At 42.1% G+C, this 22,290-nt stretch overlaps 1 protein-coding gene across 1 annotated transcript in view; it reads right to left on the bottom strand.

Annotated features, from left to right (window-relative positions):
* Positions 1-22,290, bottom strand: part of zfpm1 (zinc finger protein, FOG family member 1) — a 97,594-nt gene that overhangs the window by 19,558 nt on the left and 55,746 nt on the right. Inside the window, exon 4 of the mRNA XM_079345199.1 lies at positions 7,016-7,149. Within this exon, the coding sequence (XP_079201325.1) occupies positions 7,016-7,149 (134 nt within the window). The remainder of the gene's footprint in view (positions 1-7,015; positions 7,150-22,290) is intronic.

Raw genomic sequence — 22,290 nt, 5'->3', positions numbered from 1 at the left:
ATTTCATGTCATGTTTTAAGAATCTCTTCTCTAAATTCGTACTTACTCAGATTACCCTCATTACCTTGCATGCCCTGATCATCTCTAACTTGCACCAGTCCTGTTGTCTGACTGACATTATACCTTCCAGATTTTTAAAAGTCCTGCGATGCTCCGTATCACAAACTAATCCTTCAATGAGGGCTTTGTTCCTGATAGATTTAGGACAGCTTGTTTCAAGCAGCTTATTAAAAAAACTGGTATTTATCCAACTAATTTTAATAACTTGACACCAATTTCTTATTTTGAAAATATTTAACAACAAAAAACATTGCAACCAGGCTTTTTTAAAAAAAATACATAGCACAGAAACAGCTCTGTGAAGTGTTACTAATGAGTTGAATAATGGCCTTACTGGATTTAAAGACAGCATTTCACACGTTTAATTAAGGCATACGCCATAGCCGAATAAGTAACCTTGTTGGTATTACAGGAAAAGGCTCATATTGGTTTGAATGACTTTAAGAAAAAAAAGTGTTTCGTTTCTATGGAGACATTGTGTCCTCATCTACTCCTGTATTACATGGGGAGGCTCAGGGGTCAATTCTGGGCCCCAGTTTTTCTTCACATGATTTTCTTTCCATGTTTCTCCTGGGACGTATATGTACTTTTGGTTGTATATTTCACCACTTGTAATGTTGACAATAGACAGCTGTATGTCTCTGTTAAATGAAATTATATCTAAAGTTAGTCATTCTGGAAAACTGTCTGACTGGATATCCATTTATTTTCTTCAGCTTCACTTTGAAAAAACACATTTCTTGTTTTCAGGGGTTTGTGAATAGCTTAAGTAACACTAATCGACAACTGACATGGTCGCCTCTGTCATCAGTGTGTTCATGTGGTGTTCTTCCAGACGCATTGAAAGCAGTATAAACACAGGTTTGGCAGGATGATATTCAAACCTATGAGCCAGGATGCTGCTCTGTTAACTCAAACAACAAAGAGTTTTATGTTTTGGTGTGATACAAGACGTCATTTTGTTTGCGATATTAAAGATCTGTGAAGATTTTATGGAAAGAAAGAAGAGTCACCCAAATGCTTGAAAACATGGGGAGGGTTAGTATGTTCTTGAAATATAATAATATAACTCTTGTTCATGCACTCCAGCTTCTTTTAAGACTGTTCCTTGTATCAAGCTTTTTTTTTTCTTCTGTGGGGCATCAAAATAGGTGTCTCACACTCACCGTAATCATTGATTTGTCATCTTCTGAAGGAGCACCATTTTAATTAACATTCTAATTTGATGGGCGGAGGAGAGGAGAAACAGAGAGGCAGAGAAACACTGTTGATGAGTCCAGATAAAACATGAAGATCAGAATCAGGATGTAAACAAACCAGCCTAGAGTCAACATGAGGAATCAAAAAAAAAAAAAAAAAGGGAAAAAGAAAGAGAAAACAACTTGAGAGCGGATGAGGAGGAGACAGTGATCACCTTCACTCGTCCTTCCAGAGGAGTGAGGAAAGGAGAGGAGAGTCAAGGAGGTAGAGGGGAGGAGAGATAGAGAGTGAGAAGAGACTACCCAAAAAGTGTTTGAAAAGCCGTGGGTGGCGCGCCTTATCGCCCCAGTTCTCCTGGAGAGATTATTGGGGGATTAGTGCGAACGCTTGTTTCTAAAACATGATGAAAAGACGTTCTGTGCGTGATAACGCTTTGAACTCCCCTACTCTGCTCCTTCTAGGATCGTGCCTTCAGGCTGCCTTTCCACGAAAGACAGGATTGGGGTGGGGTGAGCTGCTGGGTGCTGCTACAGGAGGGTGAAACAAAAGGGATGGATGTGGTAAGAGAAGTTTTTTCCTGTATAGGATCTCCTCCTGTGGTACAGTTCAATGGACTTCAATTTAAAAATATGTCTTTCATAAAGATGCAGCAGATGCAACATATTTAAAGTAAGAATTCTTCTCAGAATCAGTACTTTCTTTTTTTTTCTTCTTTTTTTTTTACAATCTTACAACTTTTGTCCAATTGCCTGCACTTGCACTATCAGTTAATTAAAGCGGGATCCAATCAGAGAAAGAGGAGATATTATATCAGATCCGTTATGTGCGATCCAATCAAAGGAGCAGCAGTGGCGTGCTCGTTCCTGGGTTGCCATGGGAGGCTTGCTGAGGAGGACCTGGATGTTCACTCAACCAAAAACTGTGAGGAATCAGCAGCCAGCTCATCAGTCCATCAGTAAACATTATTATACCCTGTTCTAAAGTCCAACAGCCATATCAGCCTGAATATATTTAAATAGATAAATGGCTTTACGCCTCTTTCTCAAGAGATGCAAATGGCAGGATTTCCATATGACACAGGCCAGTTAACACAGCACTAATCTCACCGAGGAGATCTGTTGGAGGGAGAGCAGGGACTGGATCTCCCCTGCTTCTCTTCGCCTCCCTCTCTTTCTGCTCCACCCTGATCTCTCAGGGGAGACACACTCAACCTGACCGATACCATTTACACAAGCTCGGGCAGCATCAGAGAAATCTTACACTGTTTCCCTTTTTAAAAAAAAGAGAAGGGTTTGCTTATGATATGTCCCCCCCAGTCTACCTGTGTATGTGTCGCTCGAAAGTGAATGTACACACACATGTAGTTGTGTTGTAGTTAAAATTAAATTGCTTATCTGTCCGCACCAAATAACAAGCCAGGGAAGTTGAGAGAGAGAAGGCGATGTTGGGAGGGTTAGGTCTGCTGGCAGGCAATGCCAATCTCACCCAGAGATGAGGCTGTAGCCTGGAGGCCTTCACAGAGGCTGCTGAGGCTGAGGACTGAGAGAGACAGGTGGCAGGAGTAAGATAGAGGGGAGGAAGGAAAGTCAGCTTAAGAATAAATGTACATATGTAGAAGTGAGCAGACGGTGAAAGCATGTCCAAAGCTGGAAGGTAAACAACATAGGGCTGGGACAAAGGACAACACCTTAACATCCAAAAAGAGAAAGTTCCAGTAGATGAGATAAGGATGGATTAAGAGAGAATCAAAACATGATTTTCATTTAAACATGTTTTACTCATAAGTTCTTTTTTTTTTCTCTCCACAACTCAGATTTTTGAAAACATTTTATGTTGCTCTCGTAGCTGCAAAACTGTCTGCAATGACTATCAGCTAAAAGAACTTATTTTACAACAAACCTTCTAAATGTGGTGTTTAAGTGTCTGGTGTGAAATGGCAGAAAGTGCCAACATATCGCTTCCTTCATATCAAGCAGATCCCATTGACAAAACAGTTGTTTTATATAACGGAGAAAAGGGAAGTTGTCAATCTTCTTTGCATCAATGGGTGTGTCTTGTTTCTCTGCCGTTGGTGGATTTAGATGCATTATATTTAGATACATTATATTTAGATACATTATATTTAGATACATTATATTTAGATACATTATATTTAGGCCAGAAAAAAAACAAGCAACTCTGATGATTACTGGTTTTATCAATGGAGTCTGCTGGGTTTGATGAAAGTAATTTAATGGCCTTTTCTGGTTATAAAGAAAAGAAAAGAAAAAAAAAACACCTCCATAAATATTCTCTTACATTGTGAGATACAAGGCGTAAATGTCTGAGTGAGTTGTCCTGAGAAGGATTGTTTAAGCATAATGTTGTGGCTAAGACAGCCTGTTTGCCCTAGCTGGTGGTGTAATTTACTTTGGACTTGATAGTCAGTTAGTCAGACCCAGATTTAAAACACTAAAATCCCTGCTAGGATCTAGTCTTGAATTGATACAAAGACTTTATTCCTTTTATTGAAGAAGAGTTTCTTCCAAATGAGCAGTTCAGGAGTAAAGTTTGATTGTTCACAGAGGATGAGCAGATTTCTCCTCTCCTGCAGCACACAGGGGAGGATAGCCCTGACCTCTGCTGACCCACGAGGGTGGGAGGCAGGGAGGGATAGAGGGATGGATAGAGGAGGGGGAGGATGTGGAGTGACAGGGGGAGAAACACAGGAGGAATGTGAGATTACAGTCCACTATCTCCAGCAGATACTGAGGGTCTGTCTCCTCACTTCTTCAGTCCACAGATAGGAGACTCGGGGTAGAAGGAGGACAGAAAATGAGGACGAGGAGAGAAAATGGGTATTAAGAGTCGGAACAAGAAGCTTTCCATATGAATGCAAAGCTCTCAAAAGAAAAGCAAGAGACTTTTCAGTTTAGAGGAGAAGTGGGATAGTATGGGCAGAGGAAGGGAGGGGAAGAACAAAAGGTGATGGGTGAGTGTCCGTGTGTCTGTGCACGCACACACGCACAATCTGTCTGTACTCTCAGAACCTCACTGATAATAAACAAAATCTTAGAAATGAGAGCCTATCAAGTAGGAATCAATCACTCGGGTTTGTTGTCCAGGAGGATGGCGCCATGTGGAGATAAAAGACAGGCGGACGTCTGGGGAGGGCAAGGAGGAGAGGAGGAGAAGAGGGGAAAGGATGGGATGGGAATCTGTGGGGGGGGGGGGGGGGGGGGGCTGAGAGGAGAGGAGGAGAGAGGGGAAGAGGAGAGGAGAGGAGAGGAGAGGAGAGGAGAGGAGAAGAGGAGAGGAGAGGAGAGGAGAGGAGAGGAGAAGAGGAGAGGAGAGGAGAGGAGAGGGGAAGAGGAGAGGAGAGGAGAGGAGGGGAGAGGATGGGATGGGAATCTGTCGGGGGGGGGGGCTGAGAGGAGAGGAGGAGAGGAGAGGAGAGGAGAGGAGAAGAGAGGAGAAGAGGAGAGGAGAGGAGAGGAGAGGAGAGGAGGAGAGGAGAGGAGAGGAGAGGAGGAGAGGAGAGAAGAGGAGAGGAGAGGAGAAGAGAGGAGAGGGGAAGAGAAGAGGAGAGCTCAGAAGGGGAAACAAGGTAAAAGGACAGCAGAGAAGAGAAGTGGAGAAATTGATTGGGAAAATCATGAGTTATATACTCATGACTGAATTTGTTGAGCCTTTCATTCGGCACTTTGACGGTGAAGCCAGGTGTAGTGATGTAGTATTGTGAAAAATATCGAAGGATGACTGTGTGAATGTCCACATATGTGTGTGTGTGTGTGTGTGTGTGTGTGTGTGTGTGTGTGTGTGTGTGTGTGTGTGTGTGAGTGAGTGTGTGTGTGTGAGAATATAAGAGTGCTCTGTGCCAGGAAGCCTCTCCCAGCATCAGTATCATATGATTAGATGGACTTGCACATGATGCACAAACGCAGCTTCTGATAGGGCTCCATCCGGTCCCACACAATGTTCCCATCAAACACACATACACACACACACACACGCACACACACACATTTCAGTGATAAGGTGTTTATTCATTGTCTCTCTTTGTTACCAGACCATCTGACCTTTGGCCTTTCAACTGGTCTCAGCCAATCACAACTTAACAACAAATGGTTTACAGGATGGACTTGATTCTTGGTGTAATATATTGCAACTCAAAAATGAATTAATTAAATTAATTGCGTAACACTGATGACGTTAGCTGTGTAATAATGCCTATGCATTTAGCTCGTATTTTTCATTCTCAACTCTTCATGTGTTTGGGACATTGGTGACATCATGGTTGTCTACATTAAGTCACTTCAGCCGAGTCTGATCCTTTCAGCAGCAGCTGTGGTGACTCACAGTGAAATCTAAACAGATCATGATTGATTATTATTAAAGCTAATCTTCATCTGAATGTGATCAAAAATATCACACAACTGCTCAAATGCTAAAGAAATGTTGAACTATATAAGGTCTCTAAATCTTCTAGAAGTTTCCAGAAGCCTTCCCAGTCTCCACTCTGCTCACCTCCTCAGTGATGCCTCTCACTGGTGTTATTTTGGGATGTGTGATACAATTAATACTGGATTAAACCTTTGAGTTGATTCAGGTCAGATCATTCCAACAGCTGGTTGATGTGGCTAAATGATGCTACTGAGTTTCACCTCTTGATGCCTCCGATATCCACGTCTGTTCAATGGTCGTCTCACTGTGTCTTTATTTGGGATGCTCACAAAAAGGTGGTTCAGTTTTTAAGTTATTTCATGTTTTTCACCTCTTGGGAGCACATCCCGCGTCACAGCAGCTTTGAGGTTTTAGTTATAGTTTGCTTAGCTAGCAGATAAATAGTTCAAAGTCTGCTGCGTGTGCTCCGGCTCTGCTGTCACAACTTCAGAAGAGTAAGTGTCAAATGAACGATGAAAGAACGTTTGTCGTGCGAAAACAGGAGAAACAATTGAGATGTGTTGCCTTACTGTTAACTGACGGACAAAAAAGAAACAATTCAAAATGTAAGGTCAGAGCTGTACCTGTCATTCTCATAACACCGATGTTACTTTAGAATGAGGCCTCTTTATGTTACACTGAAACTTGTGCTGTCAACAGGTCAGAGAACGTAATACTGATGATCACAGTAGAGGCTGAGATTGATCACAAAATATCTACTACCTAAGATACTAACCAAAATTATTTTGCAATTAAGCCCAAATCTTTGATTGGGGATTGGTGGATGGCCGTTAGATGTTCAGTGGAGCCCCGGCTGCCTCTTGTATCTGCCCCTGCTGGCCAAACAAAAGGACCTGGGCACATCCAGCTCATCGCACCAACCACGAAGCATACAGAGTGGAATTACAGTAACACGTTTGGGACCATCAACCCCAACACGAGATGTTCATTTTCACTCTCAAGTGACAGTTTTGAAGTCAGATCCCTCAAACAGAAAACACAGACGACATCTCCTGTGTAGCTGTGAAGGACTCAGTCTGACTCAGGATGTCACAAAGGAGATTTCATAATGTCTGCTGCTCTGTGACATCAGCGCAGCTCTCCCTTTCTCTGCATCATCCTGTGTTATTATCATTTCATGTTATTGAATGGATAATTAAGATTAATGAGGCAGTGTGTCAATTTGCATATGAAGCATTGACGTCGTATCACTGGTTTGCATGAAAAGATAATGCCAGTTTTAAGGTCTGGAGATGAATCGCATGCGTTAACGTCACAGTGTTGACAGCCCTAGCCGTGTCATATGGGAGTAAACCTGGATGGAAACTCTTACCTCTGTGTCTGGGTCATCCGTGCTTCCCTCGGACTGGAGGATCCCTGGGTAGGGACCCCACGTTGTGTCTGGGTGAAGATCCCTGCCGGCCACCAGCCTGCTGTCGCCACCCTCTTCTCTTAACTCCAACTCGTCTGCAGGGAGGAGAGGAGAGACGGAGGGTAAACGCCAGAGGACATCAAATATGAGACGACTGTGTGAACGCGTCATGAACCTGATCATTCAACATTATCCGGGCACACCGTCAACGACAAACAGAAGCTTTCAAGAAATGACAGTTTGGATATTTAAAGGCATTTTTATCATTTGACTATGAACTCGTTTTAACCGTTTTTATTACACACATAAAGCTTTAACAAAGAGCTCAGAGTGATGGGACTCCCTGATAACACTAAGTGTATTAACTGTTGAGAAGATGTCCTCACTGTGGATCAAAGAAAGCACTGATGCAGGACAAGAGAAAAGCAGTTTGCCAAGGCAGTAACTCTTCATGACATGAGCTCGAGGTGGAGAAAATCCACCACAGACAATTCTTTTATTTAAATGGATGACAAGAGTTAATTCTGTGACGGCTCCATCTCTATTAATGTACACGGCCTCAATGCTGTGCAAGTGAAGCATGCTGCTGGGTTACAGGGTAACAAACAGACACTATGTCATTTAACCAACTATCACAGTCAACCGACGAGCATTGCGTAAAGACCACAGGATTCCTTTGAAGGGAAATAAAGAAGAAGAAATGGTGAAAGAATCATGTGTCTTGACCTTGACCTGAACCCTTACAACAGCTTTGACCGAGGTGCCCCGGCTGTCATCAGCTCGACAGCAGGGGGAGTTTGATACACGCTGAGCACTTTCTGTCCCGGCCGGTTCAAACAGGGGAAACTTCTTGTGTACTTCCTCAAAGTGATAACTGTAGAGGGATGGCAGTGACGGCTGTGGTCGGAGCAAGCTGCAGCCCAGATAGAGCCAGTTAGCCGGGAGGCCCGGAGGACGGATCCATCTATTTAAAAAACTTCAGACAGTTCTGAGAGCAGCAGGAGGCGCAGAGAAGTCTCTGCACGTGTGTGTGTGTGCAGAGTCTGATCAACACTACTGTGCACCGCAGCAGGAAGTCCAGCTTCAGTTACACGAGCAGCCTCAGGGTGGACTTCCACTTTCTAGTTATGACCGTCCATCTTTCTCTCTGATCAAAACACACAAAATCCTCCCCCTCCTTCTTCTCCTTCTCTCATCCCCCCCCCCCCCCCCCCATTCCGGTCCGTGGTTCAGGCGACTGTTTCGGGGGGTCGGTCTAAAGTGGCGGGCCCGATAAGAGTGTTTGTCTAACACTCTCCATGTCAAAACACTCATCTATCTTCTCTGTATCTATCCCCACCAGAGAACAACGGACATACGCTGATAAAATGGCTTTCCCACAGCCGGTGGGGGGAGTTGGTGGGGGTGTGTATGGGTGAGTGGGGGGGGGGCTATAGAGGGGGAGGAGGGAGTAGAGAAGAACATGGTTTGATGAAGGGCAATGAAAGGGAGGACATTTATTTCAGAGAAACATATTACAGGACATGATGTCATCTCTGTAGAGGATCGAAGCTTTTCGAACCAACTTTGTGCGACTCAGAAAAACTGACTAAACTAAATTCAATAAAAGAAGAATCTTGTACTTTTGAACCCAGAGCTTATTTTGAAATGAATGACGGGTACACGCGTCACGTTTTGAAAGGCCGCGTTAGAATGCACCGTAAATTGTTTCCTATGAAAGTGCATCCGCTACGTGATGCTTTAACACCTCACAGTCTGAGATGATGGGTTTTAGTGTCTGATGAAATGACAGACCTGATCACTGCCATGTACGCGGTTTGATTAATAATACTGAGCGTTCCTTTAACCACAAAGAAAAAGAAGAAGGTACAACTTGTTCTCAAAAACAGCGGTTTCCTTGTGGTTAATGTGCACTCGCTCCATGTGCAGAGGCGACGGCCCTCCAAGCGGGTGGCCCGCGGTTCGAATCTGACCTGTGGCATCTTTTCTGAACGTCATTACCTTCCCTCTCGCTGTCCATGAATTCCAACTCTATCAACTGTCCTGTCTCGACAACAAGGGGCGGAAAAAATCCCCAAAATACATCTTGAAAAAACAAACCATCATCCACACACAAGTCAGTCAGTTTGAATTTAAAGATATTGGTGTAGTGATGATCAAGGCAGCAGTAGAGAAGGAGTTATTCTGAACTTCTGATGTTATACCAGGCATCTTACTCTTAAATATGGAGATCTATTTCTGCAGGGATGTCAGACTCTTGGTCTAACAACCTGACCTCTTTCACTGGACTTACTTTGATCAAGCCAACTGGCTAAAAAGAATAATAACCTGCAGCCATTAGTCTGCTTCAAAGCCACCTGTGTAGCAGATCTACTGTATGCAGGAGCGCCTTCAAAACTTTTCATTCCTTGCAGTCATTTATAGCCCAAAATATAGAAAAGAAAAAGGAGTATATTTGAAGTAAAATGTTTGCACTTGTATTCGTTAAACAGGTGCCTCTTGTTTTTTTTAGGTCACTGTAAACGACACGGTGGAGGCCGACTTCTTTCTTCCCCTCCCTTGGTGCACACGAGAGCGACATCGAGGCCAGACGCAACAAGAGCTGACCTGACCTGTTTTACCCGGGTCAGGTTGGGCTGAATCTTTTATTGAACGACTCGAGTTTTTTTTTGTTTTTTTTTGAGAATGACTTCAAAACCCTTTTTTTAAATCAGTTGAAGTCTTTGCAGAATTCATCACATGAAGAAGAAGATTTTTGTGTAGTCAGGGTCTTGTTTGCAGATTTTTTTTTTTATTATTATCTATTGGGGGTTTAGGACACAGAAGTTCCTTGTTTGAGTCAAGTCAGAATCGGATTTCAGTTTCAGGTCAAGCACCAACTCAAACATGACTCCTCAAACAGTCTGTTCTACTGGCTGCAGAGTCTAAAGTCCAGTATCTGTCCAGCCAGTATCATATCTCCTATCATCCTGTGGGGCCTCAATTTGGCCACTCTGACCCTGCTTATCTCAGCACTCCATCAATGTCCAGTCTGCTTCTGTCCTATTGGCTCGTCCTCGTCATATGGGACTCTTATCAGCCTTGACCAGTTCAACTGACCCTCATTGTGAAACAGTGCGGGGATTTGACCTCAACAAGCTGAACACAAATATTAACCTATAAAAAAGCCCAAGACAAACATGAGATAGACCAGGCATTAGGCTGAACATGTGTTATCTTATTCCATTCGTGACCTGTTGCTTCATACTCGGTCTCTAGAGCACGCCATTAGTCAAATTAAGCTGGGCTTTTGCTCCTTTAGAGGGGTTCGAGGCTAGTTAGTAGACATGCACTTGATGTAACTTAAATAAAAATCCAATACAAGACATGACAAGAAAGATTTCCCTCTCGGTGGTAGAAGTCAGGTCTTTGATCTTTGATCAGTGACCACCAAAATCTAGTCCCTTCATCTTTCAATCCCAATAGAGTAGTGTGACCAATGTCATGATTCTCCTTCAGCAGTCCTGAGCAATGGTGTTCCCATGAATTAGTTAAAAGCGCTGACAGTGACAACAGCGCCTCAATTCACCTGTCGACAGGAGACGAAACAAGATCATGAGGAGGCTGTCAACAATGTAATGCTCCACGCTGTAAAAAAAAATTTTTGTCAATGGAATTCGATGGCTGTGTAAAAAGCTGATTCTTTATCCAAAAATGGATTCACTCTTTTTAAGTATTTACATCAAGAACCTTGAGTCTGTCTGGGAGAGGAAAAACAAACGTTAGTGGACATACTTTTATGAAGCACATTTGAAATAAAAGAATATGAATCAGCTGTTAAGCAGCTGCAGGTAAAAGCAATCTATACTGGAGCAGTTCTAAAACGTGTTGTACCCAAGAGGGATTCAAACCCCGAATGTCCAGAAAAAAAAAACAACAACAAAGATTCAATCAGATCATCTGAGTAACAAACATATGATCACTATACTCCTGTTATTTCAGGTTTCTGTATGAAGTTTTCCCGGTCGATTAGGCAGCATGAATGGCTGCAGATGAAGAAGTCGGGAGTCTGCTAAATCAAACGTTGCCTTCATATTGATGGAGAGAAAGTGCTATCAGTGAACCTCTGCTAATGAGAGTTGCTTGCTAATCCCAGCAGGTTAGCTGTGTTCACTGGGGTAGCATGAGGCCTCCTACAATCCTTATCCCTGTTAATTACCCCTCCTGCCCACCAAAGACCTGCATAATAACCCAGTGCTCCTTATCAATATGACTGCACTGGCTGCTACTAGCCTCACTGCTAAGTATGATACTACCCCATCATGGTTATACACTTTGTACACACACACACACACACACACACACACACACACACACACACACACGTCAGTGTCTGAGTGCTGGATGACCCATTCCCAAAGACACCACACTGGATGGGTTCGTTATCAATACCAACCAGCTCCACAGTATTCACACTGACTTGCTCATTGAGCTCAGACACACACACACACACACACACACACACACACACAAGCACACAGAATACACACAAGTCTAAAAGGCGACATGTTGACACCATGCAGCCAAACACACACTGTGCCCACACACACACACACACACTCACAAAGGCTTATCAATACGGACGCTTCAGCAGCCACTGGGGCGTCCAGGCCTCTTTGACGAGCCAACACAATAAAACAATCAGCCCGTCATTAATGAAATGACTAACGCAATTAACCGATGAGTGGGGGGAGGGGGGGCAGAGAGAGGAACACAGAGTGAGAGAGAGGACGCTGCTGAAAGTGGACGGATCTCTCACACACACACACACACACACACACACACACACACACACACACACACACACACACACACACACACACACACACACACACACACACACACACACACACACACACACACACACACACACACACACACACACACACACACACACACACACACACACACACACACACACACACACACACAGAGTATGACTCTGTGAAAGAGATTGGGATTTACAGAAAGTATAAAAGTTAATATTTCTATTATAAACATTTATCAGAAAACAAACTATCTTTTTTAGCGCCTCCTTTCCTCGTGTTTCATCTCTAGGTTTGTTTCTTACGGAGAGGAGAAGATTTCTGTGGATAGTTTGTTTCTAGTTTTAATCTAATTTATGACAATGACGAGGTTTTTAAAGCCTAATGAAAGCTGTGTGAAATGTTACAACTACTGCAACTTTAACCCGGCTCTCCTCAACCATACATGATTAAGTGATCGAAGCAGGAACCCTGGCTTTAATGAAAACCCTTAATTAACAGAATGTTTGTTTACAGCATCCATAATTAGCTATAGAATAGATTTATTAATGTTTGACTGGTTCTCGGTTGAACATGTCAATAAATCCATCCTTGCTTCGTGTTGAGTTTATCTCTTTCTGTAAGAGATGGAGCTTAAAACCGAGCAAAAAGGGAAAAAAAGTTACTCAGTACTTTAATGTAATATGTGTAATAAACAACAGTGATGAAAACCCTGATCAAGGCTTATGACATTACGAAGGATTTATTAAAGCAAGATAATCGGATGATTTAGGATGTATACTTAACATGCAGCCCTTGGAAATAAGATGACGGACAACAGTGTTTCTCTACACTTAATCAGGGAGATTAATTGTTGAGTTTTAAGATGAAACATCTCCATGCATAGTCAACTTGGAGGGAAAATTAATTAAACCTCCAGGTGAGCTGTTATCTTAAATGATTTGTCATATAATTAATACATGCTTACTTAGTGGAAACTGTCCACAACTTTGGGAAGAATCAAAAGCTTCTTTTTGTGGTTTCAACGATGGATTTATTTAAGCTGTCGCGGTTCAAAAAAGAGGCTGGTGAAGTTTGTTTATTTCTTTTTTTTTTAAATAATTGTAAACAGGTATTCACAAAATAAGCTGTATACTATGCTCAAACACTTTCTTCTTTTAAATGTTTATTTACTGTGTTACAGTATGTGGAGTCCCACATGGCAGTTGGTTGGGCTCCCTGTATTCTTTCTTCCTTATTTACGGTTTGTTGTTTTACTTCATGATTGTATTAAATCCTTCTTCTCCAAGAAAAACAACAATGTCACTAAAAGTTTGAAGTTTCTCTGCCAGAGTAACATCATTGACAACAACTAAGCAGTTGTAAGCAGCATCACCGGAGGGGCATATTCTCAATATTCACCCCAAACCAAACTGCAGGCACTCGTCCTCATACCTACAAGTTCATATGGAAATGGTTACATTTCGCTTGACAAATGTGCTATTTAACCAAGTTATAGTATTTTTGGTGCAGAGCTAAATACAATAAAAAGCATTAGTTTTATACTAAATACTCTGTTTCGAAGAAACATGCTGTCATGGATAAGCTCTCCTCAGTTATCAATGTGTAATATAATTCCTACTAGTCCCCCCCATTCTTTGTAGTACTTCTTATGAAAAGAAGAACACAGCATATAGGCATCATACTTTGTCCTAAAATTGAAAAAAAAAAGACAAAACAAAACAGCCCTGATTGGATATCAACCAAAAATAAAGGGGGTAAAAAAAGTTGTAACCTAACGCTGTTGTCCTCCTCTAACCGGCCTAATTGATTTTTAAAAAGACTATTGTTGATATCAAATGAGCACATCGCTGCGGAGCCATTGATTTTTTGACACCACACAACAGAAAATCTTTATCTGCGTGCTACTCCGACCTCGCACTAATAGGTGGGGTTTAACCTCTGCTGAATGACAAATCCCAGCGCTTCACGATCCTTTTCTCTCTCTAGGCCTCGTGGGAAAAAGCGAACACATACAGCAGCTCTGTTAATGTGTTCTACGTGTACACATGGGGACTGATTCCAGAGCAAAGCTGGGATCCAAGGCAGTGATGATTATTTCTGTGCAGTTGAATTTCTTTAAATTGATCTTAAAAGCCACATCAGTTTGTCTTACCAGCTGTGTCGAGTGATTGGATTTTACATAAACACATGTATGTACATTTTACTAAAGCTTTAACAGTTGTGGTTGTTTCTATATAAATGATTTTTTTATGTAACTTTTTCTCTATGCTCCTTTTACTTCATCTTAAAGGACAGGATGGATTTTGAAAAAATCATAACACAGGGAGATAACTAAATACCATTACACTTGAGTATTCCAATATAGTTTTGTGTTATTGCAGCGATTAAAAATGTGATCAATTTTAATTATTATTGAAAAGAAAACATTTAACTTTTATTGATGAAAAAAATAGGAATTATTTTGCTCAGATCAAAAAATAGTGTTTGATTAAATGTTGCATCTTAAATGGTTTTAATGAGCAATCCAGTGTCCATGACTGCTACAAATACACTGCTGTTGTCTATTTTACTCTTCAAATCTATAGGTTAATAACTCTAATTATCAGTGTTTCATGGGTTACAAAATCAATCCATTTTGTTATTCTGGTAAAGGTCTTGAAGAGATGAAATATGCATACATAAATTCCCTGGAGTTTCTTCCCATAAATGACCGCTCACATCATTTAAAAAGCACGCTGATAAAAGGCCTCAATCTAACAACAAGCACAGCCTGATTGTGCCTCCTTTTCTCGTTCTCCCCTCTCTCTCTCTCTCTCTCTCTCTCTCTCTCTCTCTCCGTGATCTTCCGCACGGCACCCCTGGGTCCCTGGAGTCCGGCAGGCTCGGCTCAGCAGCAGATAGACATTTCTGGGATAGGCATCTCCTGCTCAGGACCACGCAATCATTTCCATTTTACCCTCTGTTGCACAGGCAAGATAAGACACCTGCGTAGCCCCCGCTAATCAGATGAGCTTCAACAGAACTTTATCATTGACATTTACCACTGTTTACCCAACTAATTTCTCTTAACTGCACTGCTGAACTTTTATCTACAAAATACATACGCCACCAGAAAAGAGCAAGATGCAAACATGCAAATTCACAAATATGCGAAGAAAGATAAAATGAGCGGGGGGGGGGATTTTTTTCTGTTCAGAGGACGAAGGAGGTGAAAATAGAACAAGTGACAAGGCTACTGCTGATGAGATGAGCTGAGCCTTCCTCCTTCTCCCCCCCTCCTCATCTTCACTGGAAACAAACAAAGGCAAAGAATACTGACATTCACATGCAAAACTTCATTTTGGAGTTCAATCACCTGACTGCTGCCGGGCAGTTTTATTTATTACTGATAAAAAATGTATCTCTGTCTGCATGTGTGTGGGAACCAGAGTCCAACATTATCTAACCGCTCACAAGACAGAGGAGAGGGAACAGTGTGTAGCTAACGGTTTATAAATATGATGTAAAGCAGTTTACGTATTATTCACCAGACCGACTCACCAGACCAGACCTTGGCAGTGGTGCATTGTGGGTCGTGACTCAGAGGTCTATGACCAAGCTTTATATAGGCCATGAACTTTTCCCTACTATATTCTGACTTTTATTCCCGACTGTTTTCAGTGCCAACCTCAGGACAAATTCAAGTTGGATGATGATCATGTTCCTCCCCGGCTCTGTCGGGGAATCGTGCTAACACGCAAATAAATGAATCAAGGCTGTTATTTCGATCAGCTTTGGTTTGTGTTTGCTGGTTAAACGTGCATGACGAATAGCGAGTTCAATAGAGTCTTGCACGCGTTGCATCCGCCGCATTAAGTCCAACAACAATGACTCTGAAAAAGCATGTGTAGGTGAAAAGTCTCTTCAACTGCTGTCCAAGCTCGGGCAAGGCAGGCATCATTTACAAAAAAAAGTACATTAGAGTTGACTGTTTGACGCGGTGCGCTATTTGTAAAGCAAGTAGCGTATCTTCTTTGTCAAACACACTAGTGACTCTGGGATGTGGGGCCTCAAGAGACACACCTCAGTTCAACTTATGTTTCCAAAGAGAGACCTTGAAGTAGAAATTTAAAAAAAAATTAAAAAAACAGGAGCGGGATGTGACTGGAGTCATTCTACCAGGACTGGGGTAGATAGGTAGGTATTCATTTTTTTATAAATTAGCAACCATATGTTTTTAATATTAATCAAAATACACTTTTATTGGGCAGCAGAAAGCGAAGGAGGATGTGTGCTTGTATTGATCACTGTAACATCGAACATGAATAGGCTACTCTCACTAGTCTGTGTAGAGGAATTCACATTTGCATACATCAGTAACTAAGTATTCACTTCTACATAAATGTAAACAAATGACAGTTTAAATGTAGAGTGTTCCTGAACATAGATGCTGCATCACTCACCCTATTGTTGTGTGACAACAACCAAAACAATCAGAAAAAGACATGAAAGTCTTCAACACTATTACAGCATGTTTGAAAAACCAAGGAAGTGCAGAGTTCCCCAAACGGAACAACTAAAATTACAGCATGTTGTCACACCTATAGAGCGCATACACTGAAAATATTCTGTTTCAAGTCAAAGTAAGTGGAGCATCATGAGTCGAGCAGAAGGAGGGAATTCTTGGGAGAAATGTTGATGGGAAACTGTGACAGAGAGGGAAAGAACATTTTAGTAAATGAGTGTGCGCACCTCACTGAGAGCGTGTGTGTGTGTGTGTGTGTGTGTGCGCGTGTGTGTGTGTGTGTTTGAGAGAGAGAGAGAGAGAGAGAGAGGGAGAGAGAGGGCACGTACTTGACGACACTCTCCTCATTCACACTCCCACCTCCATCTCTCCAAGCCTTCCCTCTCTCCTCGGCTGTCACAAATTGAAAAGTGGAGACCTTCCAGAAACTAGCCCTGATAATCACACATAAATTAATTAGAAAATGTTTCTTGACATTTTCTATGCACAGACTGCGAGAGGAAAAAAGACTGAGGCAAAGCCACAAAATTAATTGTACGGTATGTGACTCCGATAATTAATTCAATCATTAATTCGTGTCTGCTTTAACAACTCCTTCTGGCTCCCGCAGAAAAAAAAGAAAAGAAAAAAAAAAAAGGACATTTCAATCAGGTTGGTGAAGACAGGCGCAGGCTGGGGAGGGAGATGTGGAAAAAAGTTGGAGGAGCGATAGAGTTGCTCGACACACTTGGGGTCATTTGGAGGTTCAGCAATTTAAAAGATGAGAGCGAGAAGAGAGGAGAGGGGGAAGGGAACAATCAGAAGGAATATAAAACACTGAAGTCACTGTCCACATGCAGAAATAATCCTTGTTTCGTCATCGTCATGTCGTTTATAGGTCAAAGGCGAATCAAATCGGATTTTGCTTGTTCTGTTTGGTTTTGGTCCACAACGTTGTTTGTATTTGCTGCTGCTGAATTGAGTTGAGTCAACAGATGTAACACTGCACGGAACAATCTTCAAAACAGTTCTTATCCAAAATAAATAAAAACACAACAGCATTACCTTACCTCTACTGCACACCTGTTACTGTATAACCAAAGACATTTTTGTGCCTACTTTTAATCTGAAAGTCTTAATAATCAGTTCTTAATGATTCAAGCTCAGTTAAGAATCAAACGTGTTCTATATTCAAAGTATTCCTCTTTTTTTGGGAGCAGATTTCAGAGCTGAAATGACTTTCCCATGATTGGTTTAGCAGTTTAGTGTTTTTCGCTCCACAGCATACACAAACTGCCTTAAGGCTTGGAAAACAAATGATGGTTGTCTAATAAAGGAAGGAAGCTGGTGAGTGAGAGATACTGTGCAGAGGACATAAAGAGAGAGAAAGAACACGATAAGATATTAGGAGGAGGAGGGTGGAAAATGAGCAGAAAACAGGAGACGATGTGTGAGGCTTTCTTTGTTAATACTTCTGTTCTTGCATCGTCCAAGCTTCCTCAAAAGGCCAGAAAAAGAAGCTGAAGAAAGACTTTGATGCTTTCATGAGCATTATTTTTATTTTTATGTAATTATATCAGTAAAACATGTAAGAGCAGAGAAGAAAATAGTGATGAACAAAATACACAATGAGGAAGCACAGGGACTAATACACATACAGTGTTCTCTCTCTCTCTCTCTCTCTCTCTCTCTCTCTCTCTATATATATATATATATTTTATAGATATACATAAATAAACGTCATCATGCCCTCCTGCTCGCTCTCAGTTAATGTTCCTGAAAAGAATCCTGCTGCCTTCTCACATCATGATGTCAGAGTGAAAAATGTGTCTGTTTGCATCCACACATTCGGCTCGCTCCAAAAACATGTATTTGTAACTACGCAGTTACAAATACACGTTTTTGGTACTTTCACACTTGTAGAAAACGTTGCGACATGTTCAGAGCGAGCCGAATGTGTGGATGCAAACAGACACATTTTTCACTCTGACATCATGATGTGAGAAGGCAGCAGGATTCTTTTCAGGAACATTAACTCGGTTTGGATTTACCCAATAACGCTGTTGGGTAAATCCAAACCGTACGTCAGTGTTCTTTAAAATCTGCAGAGCTCATAAACACGCACGTCCATTTGGTCTCAGTGTCGGTCAATGTTGTGATATGGCTTTCACAGTTTGATCATTTCATGGCTCTCATGCTACTTTTTTAAAGGTTGAGTGAAGACTTCTTGACTGCTTTCAGTCTTATGTGACGCAACTACCAAAAGGGATTGTTTGCCGCACTCTCACTGCCTGGACCGTTCCACTTCGCACCTTCCAAAAAAAACTACTACATTACTACATAAGCTGGTTTACAGCAACCACAAATGACACTCTTAACTCCAGCTTTATATTTGAAAGGTTAGAGTTGCTGGTGAGTAGATGTATTTGACAAGTCAGTAAGTTCTGGATCATTACAGCAAGACACAAGACTAGAAGTCACTGTACAAGGTGAAACTTTTAAATTGTAACAGTGCGGTAAAGGTTTGATGGCAGGTCTGGCAGCTGGAGTACAAGAGTGCTCCCCTGTGTTTGTGTAAGAGGAAGGTTTGCAGGAAGTGACTGCAGGAGAAGCCAGGAATCTGATAGTGGCCGGTAATCAGCGTGCCAATGTAAAGTCCCACCACCAGCGGCCGGCCTGCCACCAGCTCACACACACGGGCTGTATGGGAGCTGCTGGGCTGATAGCAGGCGGACAGCATGGAGAAATGTTCCTTTAGATTAGGGCCTCGTGCCTATCAATCATCAGGGATGGAGGAGGGGGGCGACACATCACAGACAGGCTGGAGAGAGGAGATGGTGGAGTGCGTGTGACAGAGTGTGCGTGTCAGTCACAATATGTGGGGAAGATGGAGAGAGGCTGAAGGAGGCAGAGGGTGCATGCTGGATTCAAGTGCTCCTTATGAGCTGAACTACTCTCAAAGATATGCTACAACTTTTTCACTGCTCCGGTATCTTACTTTAGCTTAAACTTAAACATGAGCTGCTTCGTGCTGCAGCGAGAACAGACGGACTGAATCGTATCCTCCCCATCATGGATAACCCACGTTTAGATGACTCTACACTGAGTGGGTACGATGGCAGAGTGAGAGAATTGTATTCGACATACTTGTGTTTTACAAAAAGATTTGGGACAATATTTCAACATACCTTCATGCTGACCCACATACAAAACTTTTTTTCTGATTGTGTTCATGGATGGAAAAAAAAGAGCTTCCACTGAGTTCATCTCAAACTCCGAAGTTCATTCGGAGGTTTCTCACTGGCAAGACAAGCCCTGTGGACACATGACAACCAATCACATCCCAGAGCATTTTGATTGGCAGGTGGAATTGACAGGCTGCTTGCAGGTACACCCCCCCCCCTCCTAAGAGACAGAGGAGTCTGCTGGCTGCAGATATGGAGGTGAGACAGAGAGTGAGAGTACAGTAAGTCTCAGAGAGCGATGGATGGATGAAGGTCGGCTCTGCTCTGAAGGAGATCACAGCTCATTTGTGACAACATGCTGTAAAGTCCACCTGAAAATGAGGGACCACGTGGCAAATATGATGTAGTAGTTACAAGCTGCGAGAAACTCTCCACGGATTTCATTCACACTCTGAACTTGTCTCCTGTTTGGCAACATCTCCCTCCTTTACCTAAACATTGCAAACCCTTCACACTCTTTAGTCTCTCTGCTCTTGTTTTGTTCTTGAACAGCAGAAGGAAGCAAATGACATCAAACGTTCATCACCTTCAGTTGTTTATTTTAACACTTGTACTTCAAGATAATCGTCCCATTGTGTGCAGGTGAAAGATGGCAGAATGTCTCATGGTAAGGTATGGAAACTACAACAGTACAAATGTGGACATGCATGACTCTCATCGTACGCAGTTTTCCTTTAAGAATTGTTTTCTCCCCCCCCCTCAGCATTGTGCAGCCCAGAGCGCACTCACACACTGAGCCACTCATGAAGGAGAACTTAAGTAGTCACTCTAAAGACAGTGAACGACTGCTCTGATTTACAAGAAAGCTGTGTGCCGAAGACGGATATGCCACGCCTGACATGCAGTGGATATTTCCCCGATGTAAAAACATTGTTACCAGACATCTGAAAGAATTGGGGAAACATGAGAAAGAATAGGAGGGATACCAGGCTGGAAAAGAGCTTCTTTGTACACTTTAACCACAAGTACCTCAGGTTCCATACTGGATTTGGGATTTTGTTCAATATCAAATCAAGACAAGCAGGCAAAAAGCAAAAGAGTCAAGTCAATTCTCCAGCCACTTACGCTGCCCAACACACAGATCTGTTAGCTAGCAAATTCTAGGGAGGGAGAAAAACTCCATCTGAGGTGCAGATGGTGTTTCAATAGGTCTGAGGTGAGCTCCATTTTTGAAAGCTAGGAGTTTGTTACTAGTAAAGTTGTAGTTTTTAAACATCATGGGTTTTTTTTGTTTTTTTTTGGCATTTCCTGTCCCAAAGCCATGTCTGGAGCCAGGGACTCTGTGACACAGTATCTGAACTTTGCCCTCAGTGATAATGCTAGCATGTGATGACATTTTGATGACGCTAAACATCTGGTTAGCAGGTTTGTTGTTCGCCATGTTGTCATGGTTTAGTGTACTGTATTGGCATGTTGTGCTTGCTGGTTAGCTTTTAAAACAAAGCATGTCTGTGGCTGGATGGGGAAAAATTGTGCTCTTTATGTTTTTGGTAATAAAGCAAAGGTGAACGAAATAAAAGTGACGTTGACCATAACAATGAGCAGCATCAGGTCATCCCAGTTGTTCACATTGGGGACAGAGAATGTGTTATTACACTTTTTCACGACAAAAAGATGTCTAGCTTTAGGGGTTAGCTCCTTGGCTAAAAAATGTTTCTGGAGAAATGTCATTGTGATCCATCTCAAGATTGTCAAGATATGGTATACTGGACCGAAGGAGTGACGAGCCAAGATTAACAAGAAGCAACACCCCAAAGGTAGAGAGACAATTTCTATTTGTTAACAGTAGGTTACTGTATTTATTTCCACATAAGAACGGTGGTTTAAATACATAACTACAGTACATTACAAAGGAAAAAATGTCTTAACAAAGCCCAGACCTGCTTTACAGTAAGTACCTCATCCCACAGAGCCAACAGGACGGCTCGACTGTCATTTCTTCTGATCATATCTCTCATCATCCGACTATCTCTTAAACCTAACCCACTTCCCACTCCCTCACCTCTAATTTCACTATCTGATTTGCACCTCTTAAAATCTCTCCCCCTTCACCTCCTGCTCTCATTGATCCTTAAACCTTCACCCCTCTCTCACCCTTCCTTAGTTATCTCTGCAATCCACACTCAATAATGTACTTTTCTTTATTCATAACCCCCGTTCTTGTTCTTCCTCCCTCTTTCACCTTTCCCTTTATTTTCTGCTTTCCTCCAATAGGTCTCTCTCTCTCTCTCTCTCTCTCTCTCTCTCTCTCTCTCTCCCTCGCTCTATTCAAAGTTCACCTCCTTTAACCTCGACTGGTCTGAAGATGAGATCTTACCTCAACACTGGGAGTTAACCGTCTATGCTCCTGGTTTAGCAGATAACACACACACAGAGAAAAGCAGCACACACAGATACTGTTGATTTCACACCGAGCCTGTGTCAGAGACATACAGACTTTATCAGAGTTAAATACCATCTTCTACATAAGGTTGGGTTCAAATCCAAATCTGCTCAGTTGGGTTTAATATTAGCTATCTTCTTCGGTGCTGAGACATTATAATAGAGTATAAGAGAAGCTGATCAACATGTTGTATGCACTGACTTGAAGATATGCCAAAGATAAACATTAAATAAACTGGAATAGAAATTGTGATGTACGGAAGCCCTGAAGTTCAGTTAGAAAAATCATCTGGATATCTAAGATGTAAAAAGTTGTCT

The sequence above is a fragment of the Symphodus melops genome (assembly GCF_947650265.1).
Source record: "Symphodus melops genome assembly, chromosome: 6".
In the NCBI taxonomy this organism is placed as follows: Eukaryota; Metazoa; Chordata; class Actinopteri; order Labriformes; family Labridae; genus Symphodus; species Symphodus melops.
This window is presented reverse-complemented; position numbering and strand designations above follow the sequence as displayed.